The 19227-nt window shown below is 42.9% G+C and overlaps 1 protein-coding gene across 15 annotated transcripts in view; it reads right to left on the reverse strand.

Moving 5' to 3' along the window:
* The window catches only part of MACF1 (microtubule actin crosslinking factor 1), a 341407-nt gene that overhangs the window by 201613 nt on the left and 120567 nt on the right, over positions 1-19227 (reverse strand). For 14 of the 15 annotated variants that reach the window (XM_082421741.1, XM_082421742.1, XM_082421739.1 and 11 more), the window contains exons 2-4: positions 16897-16958; positions 4077-4166; positions 118-195 (exon numbers count right to left, since the gene is read on the reverse strand). In XM_082421741.1, coding sequence (XP_082277867.1) covers positions 118-195; positions 4077-4166; positions 16897-16958 — 230 coding nt within the window. Of the gene's footprint in view, positions 1-117; positions 196-2240; positions 2337-4076; positions 4167-16896; positions 16959-19227 lie in introns of all 15 variants that reach the window. The other variant, XM_082421740.1, reaches the window with a different exon arrangement.

Consider the following 19227-nt stretch of genomic DNA (forward strand, 5'->3'; position numbering starts at 1 on the left):
AAGGCTCAGAACGGCATTGGTCAGATTTACTGAGGACTTACCAGGGGCACTGAGAACATCTAGGGACCCGATGCCAACATTCCCTGGCAGAATGGGGAACACACGGGATACTCTTACCTGTCGCTGCTTTAGGAAGTCCAGGGCAATCTGCACATTCTGCAGCCTGTGAAAACGCATCCTGCCCTTCTCCCGGGGCTGCAAACAAACAAACAAAAGGAATGTTAATTTCAGCTGCACCAATTCACCCATGCAGACCTCTTTCCTCTTTCATTTCAAGGACTGAAAGACCACAAAGAATTCCTCATGATTGAAGCCAGGCGTGGGAGCATCACATAAAGCACCCCCCAGGGCAGGACCTGTGTGTGTTTTCACCATGCTTGCTGAGGCTCCAGAATGCCTTGTTTACCACTAGGATCCCCGTGAACACACAGCCCGTGTGAATGCAAACGCTTAGGTAGTGCCGCAGCTCCTCTACGGGTTCTTCTGCTGTCGTACGTGGCAGAACTTGATTCTGGATGAGACGTTAATGGGAACAAAGACTTGCCTCTATGGCTCCCAGAATCGCAGTTAAATGCTATTGTAAGGAAGGGTAGAAAGTCCTAATTGCATACTGCAGAGTAATGGACAGAGCCAACTGTATTACAAACCTGGCAAAAGAAACTAGAGGTAGCCAATTTTATACTAGGGAATGAGGAGTTACACATGCTCAACAAGCAAGTGAAAAAACCTAAAATGGAAGGCAGAAATCAGGAAGAAACCTATTTTCTAGGAAGATGGGTGCTGGTGTAGCAAAGCCACCCTTTACCCCAGTATGAAACACCCAGAGCAAACAAGACCTTGAAGATGTAGGGCTGTTCAACATGGTCCTCCAAAGAAAGGTATTTCCTGCCAGTCACTCAGTTCTGGATGTCATACAAGCCACAGGGGAGAGGCCCATCTTCACCCAGTGCCCCTGGTGCCCGTCCCCACCGCCTCGTCCACTGCTCAACTCCTATCCATCCAGAAGTGCAGGAAGTCTGTTTCCCCAGTGGGTACAGGCAGGGACGGCTACCTACCTCTGGAACATTTTCTCCTGCTCACTTTCCAATGTTGTTTTTATTTTACTACAATTGGGACTATAACATTACTCTCACTAGATCATACCCAATTCATTTGTAAATGTCAAATTGGTACTAATTAAAGGCCAATAAAATACAAGGTAGCTCTGTTGTGGGCACCTGCACAGAAGAAACATTGCCCCAGGTTGAAATGGGCAAAAAGTAACCCACCACGTGGAAAGATGGGGTGGAAGCATCTCTGTGGGGGTCCCCTAACCCTTCTAAGCAAAACTCCCAAACCAGAGTAATCGACAGAGAGGATGAGGCCTCTCTGTGAAACAGGATAACTTCATAAGTCAAAGTTTTAGGAAAAATCTTCTTAGTGAGAACCTCTTCTCAGTCATTTCAGCTAAACTAATTGTGACTATAGCTTAGAAGATGACAGAGCCTGTGAAACTGAAGACTCTAAGGCAATGGGAAGGGAGATCAATGAGGTGAAAAGATGACTTTAAGAGGACAGGGAATGGGGATACTGCCTAATCCCTATTTCTGGAGAAAGATCATAGGCTATAACTTAAAGCCTGCAAGCAGAAAATGGCCCTCTTACACACTCTAATCTTTACTCCTAAGTACTCCCCACCAAAAATACCCTTAAGAACATGCAAGTTAAATATCTGTCCTCTACAGCTACTAGAGATGTTATTGACCAAGCAGAGTATCTCCATGCAGTGAGTGGTTTGCAAACAACAGGCTCTTCTGAAAACAAATGACATGGTGTCTGGTGAGAACCTGGAGGCCAGAGAGATGGAGAGTCCCCGTTAGTCTGGAGTGTGGAGTCATAAGCAATAACTGTCATGCTGTCAACTAAGCTTCCCACGATTCTGCAATCTAGACTCAGACAACATAGCAAGGCCACCAGAAAGCCATGGGTCTCCAGGTCACAAAGGGACTTGATGCCACCAAACACCATTATTCTTTCTGTGCCAGCTACTCTCAGATAAGCGAAACAATTCCCACTCCAGGATCATCTAACAGTGGCAAGAGGTACAATTAGTTTTAACCACTTTCTATGGGACCCAAATTCCCAGGTGGACAGGGAAGAAGGCAACTGGTAACTGAGCTACTTGGAGACCTAGAGAACCCCAAACTCTCTGATGGCCCTGCAGTGCCGGCTGGGATGCTGGTGTCCCCAGGAGGACCTACTACATCATCATCATCTTCCTCCTCCTGCTCCTCGCTGTTTGTATGGCGCCAGGAGGGCATGCTCACCAGACGGAGGGTCTTCAGCCCTGCTGGCTCCTTTGGCCACCAACCAAGACAAAGACACGACAGAGTAACAGGAAATTCACAACACATAAATGAAAAGGAAATGAATGCAGGAAAAAAAAAGGTGAAAATAAATAAGAAAATACCCTCCCACCTCCAGAAAGATGCAAAAACCAAATTAAGACCAGAGCAGATGGTTATATTGAACACTTCTTATGTTGAAACACAGCTTTAATTCTCCACGGCCACCCACCCTCCCTACTTCTGTGAATCAAGTAAAGCAGAGAGGATGATGAGAATAACCATGAAAGACATATTTGGGTGGTTTTTGGTGAAAAGATGATATTTTACGACTATCTCCATAAACACCTGTAGCTTTTCAAAGGTTAGGAAAAGAAATTAGATTGGAGTGGTTTTAACCTGTTTTTTAAGCAACATCACTGAAAAGGATCACTTTTCAATATAAAATCACTACAAGTTCATCAAATATACCAGCTAAATTGCCCAAAATATAACTTCGTGAGCACTGTTAAGTCCAGCACAGTGAAAGTAAAATTCTGATTACTTAGGAGATTTATAAATGAGGGCCAGAGAAGAACTAGAATTCATATGTACTGGCTATGTTAATAAAAGCATCTGTCAATTTTAGGCCATTAAACATTATAAAATTAATTCTATTGTAAGACCAAAACAAAAGTGAAACCAAAACAAAGGCCCCAGGGGAAGGCAAGCTCCAACCGTGGAAGAAGCTATTACTTAGGGAGTGAAATCTAATGTGCCAAATCCTGCCCTTGAAACACAACAAACAATGACTAAGAATTCACCAAAGGTGGTGAGCACGCTGGCTCCACCAGCTCCTCGAGCTGTGTGCCTCTCCAGAGCACTCCTCCCTCACAGGTGTTTCCTGGCATTTTCTAAATGAAAAGTATGTTGTCTACAACACTCGAGATAGAGCAGGAGCTGCACAGGATCACAGGCTTCCATTAGGCTCCCATATAGGAAACAATTAGCCCACAGCAAGGTTACGCTGATCCCTCAAACAAAGTGAAGATAAGAACTCATGAGCCAAGAGGTTCAGACAGCCTTTGCCCTCAGATAGGTAAGTGTTTCCACAAGCCACATTTAATACATCTGGGGAGGAAGCAGGCATGTTTAATTATCCAAGGAGCCCAGATGTACTCCGTCTGGGGCTATGCTCAGACATCCAACTTCAGCACTTCTCCAACCCTGCGAAAGACAATGAATCCCAGAAGGGAGAAAGTGAGGTGATTTGGGAAAAAATGACCCTAAACACCTGGGCTTTTAAATGTAAATTTCAGGTCTTTGTTGAATATAGCAATAGAACAATTCATAGTAGAAGCGAAAATAGGAGGAGTCTATATAGACTAGAAATAAAGCTGTAGCAAGAAAAATACACCTTATTCAAAAATCTTTAAATGTAAATCTGCTATTCCTGAAACACTAGCATCTATAAATAAAGAACAAGTAAGGAGAAAACATGCAAATATGAAAGGAATAGAACTGATACCTGATTCCATCAAGAAATGAGAATATATGATACATCAGGTTAAATTAAGATGAAATTACATCATTTATAAAGTGTTAAGTCTGAGTTAGAAATAAAGTCCGCCAATTACCTCTTCTACTTTTTCCTCCCATGTAACAGAACACACAGTGACAGCCACTGCCCTAGCACGCAACAAGGTGGACCCATATGTCATTAATAGGGCCACACCTGTGAGGTTAACTCATTAGGAGAAGAGAGAAGCTCACCAGTTTGATGCCTGAGAGGACCTCCAGCAGAGAGATCAGGTTATGGCCATCCCGCAGATCTTCATAAAGATCATTGATGTGCTTCCGGACCTGTGCATGAGAGTGAAACAGACTGATTTTTATTCTATCTTGAATTATTTTATTATCTACACAAGAATCTCTGGTCCTAGGTAAACACAATTAAAGAATTTGAAACTGGAAACAACAAAAAATTCAGGAATTTTCAGGTTGGAGTACAATACATATGAAATGGTAACACTTAGCAGAAGTGTATGTGTGTTTCCTTAAATTGAGGCCAGGGGCTTCCCTGGTGGCACAGTGGTTAAGAATCCGCCTGCCAATGCAGGAGACACGGGTTCGAGGTCTGGCCCAGGAAGATCCCACATGCCACGGAGCAACTAAGCCCGTGCGCCACAACTACTGAGCCTGCGCTCTAGAGCCCGCAAGCCACAACTACTGAGCCTGTGAGCCACAACTACTGAAGCCCACGTGCCTAGAGACCATGCTCCGCAACAAGAGAAGCCACCGCAATGAGAAGCCCACGCACGGCAACGAACAGTAGCCCCCACCCACCACAATTAGAGAAAGCCCACGCGCAGCAACAAAGACACAACGCGGCCAAAAATAAATATAAAATAAATAAGTAAATTTATAATTAATAAATTGAGGCCAGATCCATTACACACTCTAGCCAACCATGAAAAATACTCCAGCAAGTTTGGACTAGGGATGGGGAGTCTTAATCATCCTGAAACATCTCAGGAATTATTATGGACCAAAATGTGATATGACGGCCAATGATGGACACATGAGACCAGTCAGAGTCAGAAAAGCCTTCCAGAGTGCTACGAAGGAAACTAAAATGCTAGATACCCAGTATTCCATATGGTGTACCTAAATTTAACCCTTTTCTTACCAAATACTTTTTTTTTTTTTTTAATTTATTTTTGGCTGCGTTGGGTCTTCGTTGCTCCGCGCGGGCTTTCTCTAGTTGCGGTGAGTGGGGGCTACTCTTCGTTGCAGTGTGCAGTTTTCTCACTGCGGTGGCTTCTCTTGTTGCAGAGCACGGGCTCTAAGCACGCGGGCTTCAGTAGTTGTGGCACGCGGGCTTCAGTAGTTGTGGATCGCGGGCTCCAGAGCACAGGCTCAGTAGTTGTGGCACACGGGCTTAGTTGCTCCGCGGCATGTGGGATCTTCCTGGACCAGGGCTTGAACCCGTGTCCTCTGCATTGGCAGGCGGATTCTTAACCACTGCGCCACCAGGGAAGCCCCTTACCAAATACTTCTAATAGTGAACTTGAGAATTACTTTCCTTTTGGGAAAAAACAATTCTAATTTTATAACTGAAACTATGTAAAAACAAATAAATATCACTTTAGGAAAATGTGTGGGTAATGTCAAACATTGTGCTAATGCTTTAGATGTTATCTCATCTATCCCTCATATCCATAAGGTAGGTATTATTATTCCTGTTTTACACATGAGGAAATGAGGCACAAAGAGGTTAAGTAACTTGCTTAAGGTCACAAGTGGAAAAACTGGCCTCAGTTTGGTCTTTCTGATATTAGTCTTTGCCATTACTACAATGCTTTGTAACCAGACATAATCTCATTTTATTTACTTAATCCAAACAACTGCCCTGTGAAGTTTATTTATTACTCCCATTCTGTAGCAGAAACTGAGGAAGCTAAGGCTCTGAGAAGTTATGGTCACATAGATGTAGCAAGTGCCTAAAGTGACTGATTCATTCCAAGTCTAGTGACAACTTCACTGAGTGATATGCTCAAACACAGAATCAGAAGACAATTGGAAATTACAAGGAAGAAGATTCTTTCCAACATAAATAATTTTCTAGACAATAAGAGAAAGGGTTACTCTCAGAATAGTGGATTTCTGGTCACTGGAGTTTTTCAAGCAGAGACTAGGATATTGGAATTTCTACATTCACGTGGAAGACTGAACTATAAGTCCTTTCCAACTATAATATTCTAGCATTCAAAGCAGATTGCAAATCAGAAAAGATAAAGGCTGGAAACATCTCAGTAAACTTCCTAGAAAAGAAAGGACTTGAAGGATTAGAAAATGTTTGATAGAAAGAAAGAGGAGGGGAAAACCACATAAGGCTAGGTATAGGGGTGGAAACATGCAAGACATGCATGTTTGTACGTGTGTGTGAAGGAATAAGAAGTTGACAGGTAGATAACCCAACTGGAGAAAATGGTTCATGATAAATTGAATAATAGGTTTCAAATATTTAAAAATTAAATATAGGTTTCAAATATTTAAAGAATATTTCTTCAATTTTTTTGTGCTACTGACAATATGACACACATTTTAGTTTAATCTGCAATATTAACATTTTCTCCCTCACTTTCTTAAGTTTAGACAATGAATGAAACAATACATTTACCTCAGACTTGTATCACTTGTTGATTTCCATGGTGTAAATACTCTCTTGAAATGACCGATTTCAAGCTATTAATATAATATCACTAAAAGCAATGTTGGGAAGAAATGTACAGTAGCACACCAATATATAGAATTTCCATCAGAGAGATACAACACACATAACTGACCTCAAGAGCACAGATGGTAATAACATAGTAAAGTAACTGAAGTGATGAGCTTTGAATATTTATTACCTTTATTTAAAATATAATTTATTTAATTGTAAGTTTACATAATTTAATTTTTAATAATGGCTGTGCTTAGCAAATAGCTCACAAAATTCCTGAAAGTTTAATATTGGGCTCTCATGAGCCCATGACAGTTGACTCCAACACACCAGTGGCTCTAAGATTTCAAGACCCCTCCCTCACGTGGGTCCAAGGGTTCAACCACAGTGCACCACTCAAGAAATTAGCAGGTCATAAGAGTTGGAAAGGAAGTGTGATTTGACAAGTTCAATTTGAAGTATGTTTAATTTAAAACAACAGCAAAGGAGCTACAAATGGAAATGTTCTTGAAGCAGCTGAAAATACCAGAATTTAACCTGGGGCAGCTGAGAACTTAAGTTTAGAAGTCATATGCATAGAGGTGCTAGCTAAAGACATGGGAAATGTTGGGCTTTCTGGGTTAGGGCAAAAAAGAAGAGCAGAGTGCTAAGGACTGAGCCTGAGGGAAGAGCCAAAATTAGAAGGCAGGAGATGGGAAAGCAATCAACAAAGGAGGGGGGCAGGTAGGGGAAAAGGCAGTGAAAGAGGTAGGCAACAAACCAAGAAAGTATAATCAAGGAAGAGATGATCACCAGTATCAAATGCTACAGGACAAGGAGGATGAAGACTAAGAAAGGCTTTCTGAATTTTCCTACAAATAAGAGTGCTTTTTGTGAGAATAATTTTCTAGAGAGTGGTGGAATGGAAATCAGATTTTAAATGAATAGTAGGTTTGAAAAAGTCAGAAATTATTAAATACTTGATATTAGGATTAAGAAGAGAAGAAACACGGACTTCCTTGGTGGTGCAGTGGTTAAGAATCCGCCTGCCAATGCAGGGGGCATGGGTTCGAGCCCTGGTCCGGGAAGATTCCCACATGCCGTGGAGCAACTAAGCCCGTGCGCAACAACTACTGAGCCTGTGCTCTGGAGCCCACGAGCCACAACTACTGAGCCCACGTGCAACAACTACTGAAGCCCGCGCGCCTAGAGCCCGTGCTCCGCAACAAGAGAAGCCACCGCAATGAGAAGCCCGCGCACCGCAACAAAGAGTAGCCCCCGCTCGCCGCAACTAGAGGAAGTCCACGTGCAGCAACAAAGACCCAACGAAGCCAAAAATAAATAAATAAAGCAAAATAAATTTATAAAAAAAAAAGAAGAGAAGAAACAATAATGAGGGATTTATTTTTGACAGGTAAGACCTGAACATAGGGTATAAAAATCGGGAGTGGTCATCAAGTAATTATTTAAATAAATTACATAGGGTTGCGGACCAGGTGAGATCGTGTTATCAATAGGATACCAAACACCATGGAGTGCTGAAAAGAAAAAGGAAGTACTTGAAATGTAAAGTTAGTTTTATATCAAGGCCCCAATATCTCCTTCTGAAAATTCCGGTTATGTTTTACACCTGTGAATAGCAAAATTCAACCACCTTACAAGAAATTTAGATGAGACCTAGTTTACTGTTTCTCAGTCTTTGTGTGATTATAATAACTAAGTAACTATGAAAACCAGTAGAGAGATATAGACAAAGTAATGGGGAAAGGGAGTGTAGTGAGATTTTTTTTTTCTCGGATAATTTTCAACAGAGAACAGTAGTCTGTTTCTGAAGCATATTGGACACAGCTCTGCCTAGAGAAGGATAAAGACCTAGGGGCTTCCCTGGTGGCGCAGTGGTTAAGAATCCGCCTGCCAATGCAGGGGACACGGGTTCGAGCCCTGGTCCAGGAAGACCCCACATGCCGTGGAGCAACTAAGCCCGTGCACAACTACTGCGCCTGCGCTCTAGAGCCCGCGAGCCACAACTACTGAAGCCCGCATGCCTAGAGCCCATGCTCCGCAACAAGAGAAGCCACTGCAATGAGAAGCCCACGCACCTCAACGAGGAGCAGCCCCCACTCGCCGCAACTAGAGAAAGCCCACGTGCAGCAACAAAGATCCAACAGAGTCAAAAATAAAATAAAAATAAATAATAAAAAAATAAGGAACTATGACAATTAAAAAAAAATAAAAAGAACTAGCTAACACTTACTAGTGCTTTTACATCAAAAAATTTTCAGATGCAGAGGGGGGATTTGGAGGGCTCAATTAACATACCAAGATCATACAGCTTAATGACCAGGCCAATCAAATCCAGGTCTGCCCCCTTCTAAAGTCTTCACCGTTTTTGTACATGCTACGTTGCCTCTGAAGTTTTCCACACATCTCCTAAGAAAAAGTCTGGTGGACTAAGCACCAGAAAAGCATCAGAGGCAGCCAAGTGAAGCCAAGAGTGCTCAGGAGTCATCCATATATATGTTTCTTTCCAACAAATAATCATGCTGCTCTGTTAACAAACAAGATGAGTGGAAAACTTCAACTATCCAGGTCCTTGCCTGTTTGTACTCCCTGTGAAAATCACCATCAAAATTAGTTCTTTAGAAATCTCCAAGGAATATGTACAAGTGGCTAACAAACTCATGAAAAGATGCTCAATATCATTAGCAATAAGGAAAATGTAAATCAAACTACAGGGAGATAGCACTTCACAACCACTAGGATGGCTATAATCAAAAAGACAGATAATAAGTGTTGATGAGGCTATAGAGAAACTGGAACCCTCTTACACCCCCAGTGAGAATGTAAAAGGATGCAGCTGCTTTGGAAAACAGTCTGACAGTTCCTCAAAAGGCTAAACACAAGTTACCATACGACTCAGTAATTCCACGCCTAGGTATATATCCAAGAGAATTAAAAACATATGTCCAGAAAAAAAAAAAAAAAACTTGTACATGTATGAATGTTCATAGCAGCATTCATTGTTCACAACAGCCAAAAAGTGAAAATAATCCAAATGCCTAAATATTATGATATGTGAAAGAAGGCACTTACAAAGAACCACGTATTGTATGATTCAATTTATATGCAATATCTAGAATCAGCAAATCTATAGAGACCGATAGTAGATTGGTGGTTGCCTAGGGCTGGGGGAGAGGATGGGGGGTTGGTTAGGGATAATGATTAAAGGGTACGGGGTTTCTTTTGGGGGATGAGGAAAATATTCTAAAATTGATTGTGGTGATGGCTGCGAAACTCTGTGAATACAATAAAAGCCATTGAAATGTACACTTTAAATGGGTGAATTATGTGATATGTGAATTAAATCTCAACATAGCTATTTTTAAAAATTAATGTATGGGGCTTCCCTCGTGGTGCAGTGGTTAAGAATCCACCTGCCAATGCAGGAGACACGGGTTCGAGCCCTGGTCCGGGAAGATCCCACATGCCAGGGAGCAACTAAGCCCGTGTGCCACAACTACTGAGCCTGTGCTCTAGAGCCCGTGAGCCACAACTACTGAGCCCGTGTGCCACAACTACTGAAGCCCACGCGCCTAGAGCCCATGCTCCGCAACAAGAGAAGCCACCATAATGAGAAGCCTGCGCACCTCAACAAAGAGTAGCCCCCGCTCACCACAACTGGAGAAAACCCACGCACAGTAACAATGACCCAACACAGCCAAAAAAAAAAATTAATGAATGACTAAATTTTGAGACCAAGCCAATCCTCCCCAATCACCATGCGTTAGTAAGCCAAGGAAAACTCTGCTCTCCCAATTTTTAAAAGATTGGCTTGAAGTTATGAAAAAATAAACAGCTTCCCCCAATTTCTAAGTGGCTTTAGCAAAGGGAATAAATTGCACTTAAGTGCTTGGAATCAGAATCTGAGCCCAAAGGGACTTTAAAGATTACTTAACTCTAATATACTCAGTTTACAGATGAGAAAAGCATTGTCTAGAGAAGTTAAATAACTTTGTAAGACCATTTAGCTGGAAAGTGTCAGATCACTGCCTCTTGACTCTGAGTTCAGGGCTCTTTCCCCTCACAAGGCTTCCATGATGCTTGAAGGGTAGAAACAACATATTAACAACATTATTAAATTATAAGAGCCCCCCTGCAAAAAAAGAACCAAGGATTGTCATGTATTATTCTTTAACACCTGCAGAAAGCCTGATCTGGAAAAGTTTTGGTCGAAGACTCTTAAAACACAAGCGGCTCAACTTCCTTGATCCACATTATGTTGAAGAGCAATATATAGGTCAGAGGGGAAAGTTTTAAAGAGAAGAGTCTGTCATTTACTCTCATCTACACTTATTAAAAGATACAGGGAAAGTAAGAGTGAGCCTAGTAGCTTCAGATGGATTTCTGAATTTACAGATTTCTAAACTGTAAGAGGGAAAATTCCATACTGATTCAAAGGCCAAATTTATCCTCCAGAAAAGCCCAATACTAAAAAACACAGATAACAGTTGTCACAGACTTTTCACTCTGGAGAGAACCGTGCTCGAATGCAGGGAATAAGAGTGAGGGCTGAGAGTCCCTTTTGGAGTAAGTAGAGTGCGATGGGGGAGCAAAGTGTGAGGCTCTTTGCAGATGAGAATCCTATCGCCTCTGTTTTGAGAGTTCCTTAAGTTTTAAGGAATCTGACAGTGGTAACAGCCAACCCTGATTAACAAAGATTCTCTGAGGATGAGGAGGATTCTAAAATCCACCAAGGGTATCTTTACTTAATAGGCAGGCACTAATGCTCAGGGAGTAGAGAATCCAAGTCCAAATGTAGAACCAAAACCTTCAGTGGGGGTCGAGATGCATTCAGGGTGAAATCAAGCCCTGAAAACTCAGGTCTAGGCAGGCATGGTCACAAACCACCACCACACAGTCACAGCTGGGCAACAAAGGCAACACTCCTCTCCTCAGCATCTGAGCAGCACAACTCAATCAATCTCTTAAATTACACTCCACTGCCAGTCTCCATCTCACGTGGCCACAGCACAGAGGCTGCACAGGAGAGAGTGCCTGCAACCATTAGAGCATTCTCCCACCCTGTGTTCAGCTAGAGAGCCTCAAACAGGCGGAGAAAAATTGAGAACGTTAGTAAAACTTTGGAGTTAAAAACTTTTGCTGGTTTATCTGGAATTCTTAACTAAAATTCCAGGAAGGCCTGTTGCTTCTAGACTGTGTACATGACTAAAGATGGAAAGAACTAGTCCATCTGTTAGATTAAATGCTTTCCTTCCTTTCTACCCACTAACGTCCGCAGTCAGTAGAAACCGACCAGAGAAAGCCTTCCTCCTCCTTCTCAGGAGCTCATGCTCTCAGTTCTGTCTCATCATCTCAGCCTTTCTTGAAGTTCTCTTTGGGATACTTTATCAGCTACCAGAACCCAGAGATATATCAAGGATAATGTAAGTAAAATCTCACTTAAAACTCTTAAGTTTTTATTTTTGATGGTTCTGGCATATGAGCAGAACTCTTCGATTTGTAGGACTTGTGTTCTAAAATTAGGTTATTTATATATTTCAGATGCTTACATCCTTAAATCTCTTTTATGATTGGACCAACAGTGTTCTCAGCTAATAAAGAGGAATTGATTTGCTTATGCAAGAACAAACTGTTTCCTAAAGAGATATTTGGGAATCCAAGACATTAGGTCGACTAAATCTAGAACTTGAGGGACTTGGTTGTTTTGATCTTACATCATTCTACTTGCCAATGGCAACACTAATGTAGTTCATGTGTACTTGCGGAGCAAAGCAAAGGATGCCTGAATTACAAAAAACAGAACTTGATCCCTAATTCTCAGCCCGAAGTTCAAAGAATTCCAACATGGAGCTATGGTTCTGATGAGCAGTGAATCTCCGTGAAATATTCCAAGATGAGAAAATGCCATTGGAACTGTAAGGCTGGGGGCCTGAGAAGAGATGAAAAATTGCCAAGGATTTAAGTAAAGCTCTGGCTGGCCTCCAATTTCTAACAGTGCTATGATGTGTTCGTCTAGTTTCTCCCTCCCTGGGCCTCCTGTCATCACACAGCACTGAGGCAGAGGTTCAACAGGCAACATCAGCTACAAGTGAAGAGCAGGGAGCCAGAGCATTTGCATCCAACTGCAAAGTTTAGGGGGACAAGCCTGAGGCAGGATAAATTCAGTTCTTCCAATTGTTAAGAGATGAGGTATGGGCTTCCCTGGTGGCGCAGTGGTTGAGAATCTGCCTGCCAATGAAGGGGACACGGGTTCGAGCCCTGGTCTGGGAAGATTCCCACATGCCGCGGAGCAACTAAGCCCGTGAGCCACAACTACTGAGCCTGCGCGTCTGGAGCCTGTGCTCCGCAACAAGAGAGGCCGCGACAGCGAGAGACCCGCGCACCGCGATGAAGAGTGGCCCCCGCTCGCCGCAACTAAAGAAAGCCCTTGCACAGAAACAAAGACCCAACACAGCTAAAAATAATAAATAAATAATAAATTTATTAAAAAAAAAAAAAAAAAGAGATGAGGTATGAAAGCAGAGCAAGGTGGGGGCATATTTAATAGTAACAGCAAGTAATTCCGGCCAGAAGACTCATGACTGCTCTTTAGCTCCATCCTTCACTAGCTGTATGACCTTGGGAAAGTCACTTCATTCTTCTAATTCTCACTTTCCTCAATTGTTAAAACTGAAAGGATAAAATACCTTTACCTCCTTCAGGGTTACTGTAAGGATCAAGTCAGATTAGAATATGCTTTGTAAGCTAAAAAGACTATTGAGCTATTATTTACTCAAGGTAACAAATCCTTACTGGATACGTCTCATGCTCCGGGTGCAGTACTTGGCTGAGACAGTAGCACAAGTCCTAGCCCTCAAGGAGCAGAGGACACCGATGTGTGAACACACAAGCCCATCTCTTCAAAGTGGTATGGCACAGAGATGGGGCTGCAATTAATTTAGTCCAAGGGATGGAGGTCAGAGCCTCAGGAAGGGGATACTGGACCTGGGCCTTGAAGGGTAAGTGGGTGATGGCCAGGCAGAGGAGGCCAAGACATGCATTCAAGGGAGAGAGAAATGAATAAGCAAAGAGGTATGAAAGTACACAGTGTTTAGGAAGCAGTGAGATGTTTAGTACGGCTACAGCACAGGCTATGCAGGGGACAATGCCTGGTTGGAAACAGGCTGTGAAGGGCTCTGCACCATGACAGAGTTATGTGCCACCAAACTAGAGGCAACTAACTGGTAAATGGTGAAGAAATTAGAGGAAAATTGCAGGGTTTTTTCTCCCTATCTACTTTGTCCCGACTAAAAAAATAGGACACAACATCAACCTTCAAGTTACAATCTGGCAGAAAGATGAATGTTGCAGGTGCTATAACAGAAGTACATAACGAATACAGGGAGGGCACAAAGGAAAGGCCAGTCAATTCCAGGTGGGAGAGTCAGGAAAATATCTATTGAGGAGGTGTTAAGTTGGTGTTGTCCAGGCAGAACAGAGTTGGAGAAGGTAATCCACGCAGAAGGAGCCCCATGAGCGAAGATACAGAGTCATAAATAGCATGGCAAACAGTTCAGCAAGAGCTTAAGGTCTGAGGGGAATATGACACTATGAGCCTGGAAAGGTAGGCAGACCAGTGTCAGTACTGCAGACGTTAAGAGTGCAGGTGCTAGACTTTAGGCTGCCTGAGTTCTAGTATTTTAGCTCTTCTTCTTTCTAGTGGTATGACCTTGAACAGGTTATTTAACCTCTCTGAACCTCACTGATAAAATGGGACTATTAATAGAATCTACAGCATAAGGTCAGTGAAGAATTAAATGAGGTGATCCATGTAAAAGACTTAGTACAGGAAGTCTGATTTACAGTAAGCACTCAATAAACTACTACCGTTACCATTACATTTGTTCTTATAGAAAACTTTATTAGGAAACTATTATGGCCAAGTCAAGAGATGAAGAGGTCCCGGACTAGAACAGAGGTAATGGGGATGGAGAAGAGAAACCAGATGCAAGCATCTTTCTGAGTTCGAAGTGACTGACTATAGTTGGTGACAGGGAGAGATGATGGGCAGGACTAAATAGAGTATGATTCTAGGTTCCTAACTTGGACAGCTAGGTACATGAGTGAAAATACTGAGCAATTCGGGATGTGTTGAATATAGGACATGTCTGGATAACATCCAGATGACCGTGTCAAGTACACTGTGAGATACAGGTCCTGGGCTTAGGAAAGAATGCAGGAAAAGGCACTATCATCACCTCCTTATCTGTATCTTGTAGTTAGAAAATCGCCCTCATTTGTAGTTAAACAAGTGGTCCTAATGAGCCATGTCTGATTTATGTAACCATCTCCCCGGCCATAGTTTACTGAACTAAATCGATAGACCACTGACCCATGGAGGAGAAGAAAACCTCAGCTAACCAGATCGCTTGTGTTTGTGTCTTTAGAATCATGTAGCTGCAGGGGTTTACATTACCATTTGAGGGACAGCCACCATGGCTCACACACAAGCAACGGGAGGAATGCAGAGAACTAAATGTAGGAGACACACATAAAGATATAAAAATGAAGAAACACAAGGCCTCATAAAAAGAGAAAGAGAGAGTAACTGCCCAATAAAGTTTAGTTTTCATAAAGCTTCAGATGCATCCAGACACCAGACTCTGGAGATCACCCTGTATCCCTTTCTACTTATGATTCCTTGCATTCCACGCAACCGAATGAGCCCCGTGGCTAACACAAATGAGACTGCCGAAGAATACAGAGAAGAAAACAAGAAAATGGTTAGGACCCAGGGAACGTCAACATGGAGGACTCAGACAGAGGAAGAGAAGCCAGTGAAAGAGGCATTCATGGAGGGAAGAGGTAACTGAGGAAAAAGCAGTGTCCTAGAAGGCAACGTAAGAGAGAGCTTTAAAGGAGCAGTGAGGGCTTCCCTGGTAGCACAGTGGTTAAGAATCCGCCTGCCAATGCAGGGGACACGGGTTCGAGCCCTGGTCCGGGAAGATCCCACATGCTGCGGAGCAACTAAGCCCGCGCACCACAACTACTGAGCCTGTGCTCTAGAGCCCGCGAGCCACAACTACTGAAGCCCGTGCCCTTGGAGCCTGTGCTCTGCAACAAGAGAAGCCACAGCAATGAGAAGCCCGCACACCACAACGAAGAGTAGCCCCCGCTCGCCACAACTAGAGAAAGCCTGCTCACAGCAATGAAGACCCAACGCAGCCAAAAATAAATACATAAATAAATAAAGTAAAATAAAATAAATTTTAAAAAAAACAAAGGGAGCAGTGAGTTAGTCAACACTGTCAAATGCTACAGAGAAATCAAATGAGAAGAAGATAAAACTAGGCTACTAGATACAGCAATTAAGAGGTCACTGGTAATCTTTCCCAGAGCAGTGATTATTATAACTCACAGTTATTTGAGTTGAGTAATTATTGTAACTTAAAAACTTTGTTTTCAAATCTGACTGCCACATTAGTCATACTGTTTATCCTTAGGTGAGTATTTAATATGCCTCTGCCTTGGGTTTTCCTCTATTTAAAAATAATAATATAGGGCTTCCCTGGTGGCGCACTGGTTGAGAGTCTGCCTGCCAATGCAGGGGACACGGGTTCGAGCCCTGGTCTGGGAAGATCCCACATGCCACGGAGCGACTGGGCCCGTGAGCCACAATTACTGAGCCTGCGCGTCTGGAGCCTGTGCTCCGCAACAAGAGAGGCCGCGATGGTGAGAGGCCCGCGCACCGCGATGAAGAGTGGTCCCCACTTGCCGCAACTAGAGAAAGCCCTCGCACAGAAACGAAGACTCAACACAGTCATAAATAAATAAATAAAAGAACGTGAATTTCTTTAAAAAAAAAAAAATAATAATAATATAAAAAAAAAAATAAGATCTCCCTCCAACCCTAGCCATTTTGCTCTGTATTTTAAACTGCATGGGGGTTATACCTGAATATACATATTAAAAAAATTCATTAAACTGATCATTCAAGATTTGCATACTTTAAGAGAGAGAGAACAAAATCCCCTCTGCCTCATCCTTCCACAGTAATCAGGTTAAAAAATTTAAAACAAGAAAGGGGCTTACAAAATAGTATGTAAAGTTTGGTGCAAAGTGTTCTTGGAATCCCAGCAATCACCCCACGGTATCCTCACCCTCAGCCTCCTCAGGTAACGGAGGTGTTACTGTCTTCACCAAGAAACTGATCAGTGGAAGTTTCCGCGTTATTCGGACTATGTTAGATATTAAAAAAAAAAAAAGTCATGTGTAACCCCATCAACTGGAGCACATGGCCAGCAACATGAACTGAGAGAAGGGACTGACAGATCCAGATCAGGAGCAGCCAGAGGGGCCACGGCGGCATCCATGAAGGGGTCCTACCTTCATCAGGTGCTTGTTGACCCACTTGGTGAACGTCTTCTTCTGCACACGGTCCCGTTCATCTGTGAGGAAACAAGGAGAAGGCACTGGCTTAGTGCTACCCGGCAATACGTTCCCCAAACACTGCCTTGCCCACACCCAGATTCTCCGGGACAGTGGAGACAGTTTCCTCAGGACTATGAGACAGCGTCTTGTTGTTGGGAAGGTTCAGTCTGTCTGAACTTCCTCTTCTGTCCTTACCATGTTGTCACTTTACGCATTAGACAGAATCATGTGCCTCAAGAATCTTGTCATGGCAAAGTCTCCTTCGCATCATAATTCTCCGGGGAGCACAGTGGTTCCCTGCTTCCCCTGCCCCCAGCAAGCTCCAAAAAGCCAAAGCTGTGAAAACCCCCAACAGAAGGGGTGGAGTGCCCTTGGCGTTCGGGACGCCTATAGTGCAGGGTTACATCTCACCCTCCACACACCGGTCCTCTTGATCAATGCTCTCCTCCCACCCCCTCCTCCCCAGTACTCCCTCACTCCAGCTTCCTCCCCAGCCTCACCAACCAAACGCTCAGAGCTGCCCACTATGCCCTGCCCCGCACACCTCCTCCCTCCCTCCCTTCTCCCAAGTCTTACAGAGCCCCACCTTTTTTGTAGGCAAATTGTCTTTCATTCTCAATTTTGTTCACCTCTTTAACAGAAGCATGACTGTCAACAGTTGACAATGACTGCGCCACAGAGGCCTGGTCCTACGGAGGACTCACCTTCTCCCACAACCCCACCTCCAGACCACTGATTCATCAGCTCCGTTCCTTTTCTACTTATTTGAAGCCCTTGCCCTCCACTATACCATCTTGTTCAAATCATCCTTTCTGTCATCGACCATTCCCTGCTGCCTGCTCCCTCCACGTGGCAAATCTACTAACTTCTCTTAACAACTTGGTTCACATTTACTATCTCCAAGGGTATCCTATGGCATCATCCTCAAATTACTTCAGCATATGTGTGGACAATGCATGTGAGCCTGCTTGGCTCCACTGACCTTCATCTCCGATTCACAGCCAGCCACCACCATGCCACTTCCTGAGCCTCATTCCTTCTCCAAACATACCTATTTAGCAGTCATCTTTATCAATCTTTCATACCTCCTCATCATTCTCAACCTTCAATCACTCCCTTCTTATTTTACCCTGTTTATTAAGAACACCTAAGATGATCCCAGTCTGTGCTAGGCAACATGGTTAAGCAATTCAAAGCTGCAGTCACTAATACCCCAGGGAGTCTCACCTGCCTAACCTTCTACTAGTATGTTCACCAGGACAATCCCCAAACCTGAATGACTACCATGGCTTGACTCCTCCACTTCTTCTCCAACTCAGAGAAATTTCAGAAGAAGGTAGCAGAATTATGTAACTCTGGCTCACTAGTAATTCACATAAACTTCAATTAGGTTTTCTCTCCCTACTGCCGCAGTTATTCCTTCTTACTGACTCCCAAGTAAAAGCCACACAGGTACCGTTTCAATCGATGCTAAGGCTTTCTCTCCACTTCCAGGTGGATGCACTATCTTCTTATTTTTCTGAATCTATAGCCATCCAGTAAGTGCTGCTTCATCTGTCTCTAACCTTACCTCTACCTCTTCCTTTCCTGCTTAATTTGCAAGGAACAGTGATCTCTTCCTATTACAGACCACAGAACATAGGAATTAGAATGGATCTAGTCTAATTCCCTGCTGATTCACAAATCCCCTCAACAACAAAGAATCATATGTTCAGAGTTGAAAGGTCTGTCCAAATCTTGCATACATCTACAATATTATTGACTCTTAAAACTTAAGATAATAGAGAATTCACTACCTCATAAAGCAACACATACTAACTTAATAGTTCCATAACATGTCTTAATCTGCATCCTTCTAAATTCTACCTATTGGCTCTCACTTGGAACTGTTGGGATTTTTTTTTAAGTCTTATCTAATTTTCACTTCATAGAGTCCTGCAAGTATTTGAAGCCAGAATTTTTATTAGATTTGACAACTGTCATTCCAACATATTTTGATCTTTTGATCTTCTTTAGATGCTGATTCAGTTATCTGACCTCTTCATCATCCTTTCCAAGCCTGTATCATCTGCAGACTGAATCAGAATCAGCTTGCAGCTACAATCTCATCTAAATCACTGACATTTGTTTTCTCTTCATGGCAAGCTACTTTCTTCCTCTCCACCTCTCCAAATGCTATTTATTCTTTAAAATTCAGCTCATTCATTCACTCATTTATTCTTTGAATAAGTCCTTATTAAGGAGCTAGCTGCTTGGAATACCCTGTGTTACACAAAGTCACAGTCC

This window comes from Balaenoptera physalus, assembly GCF_965194825.1.
Source record: "Balaenoptera physalus genome assembly, chromosome: 1".
Taxonomy (NCBI): Eukaryota; Metazoa; Chordata; class Mammalia; order Artiodactyla; family Balaenopteridae; genus Balaenoptera; species Balaenoptera physalus.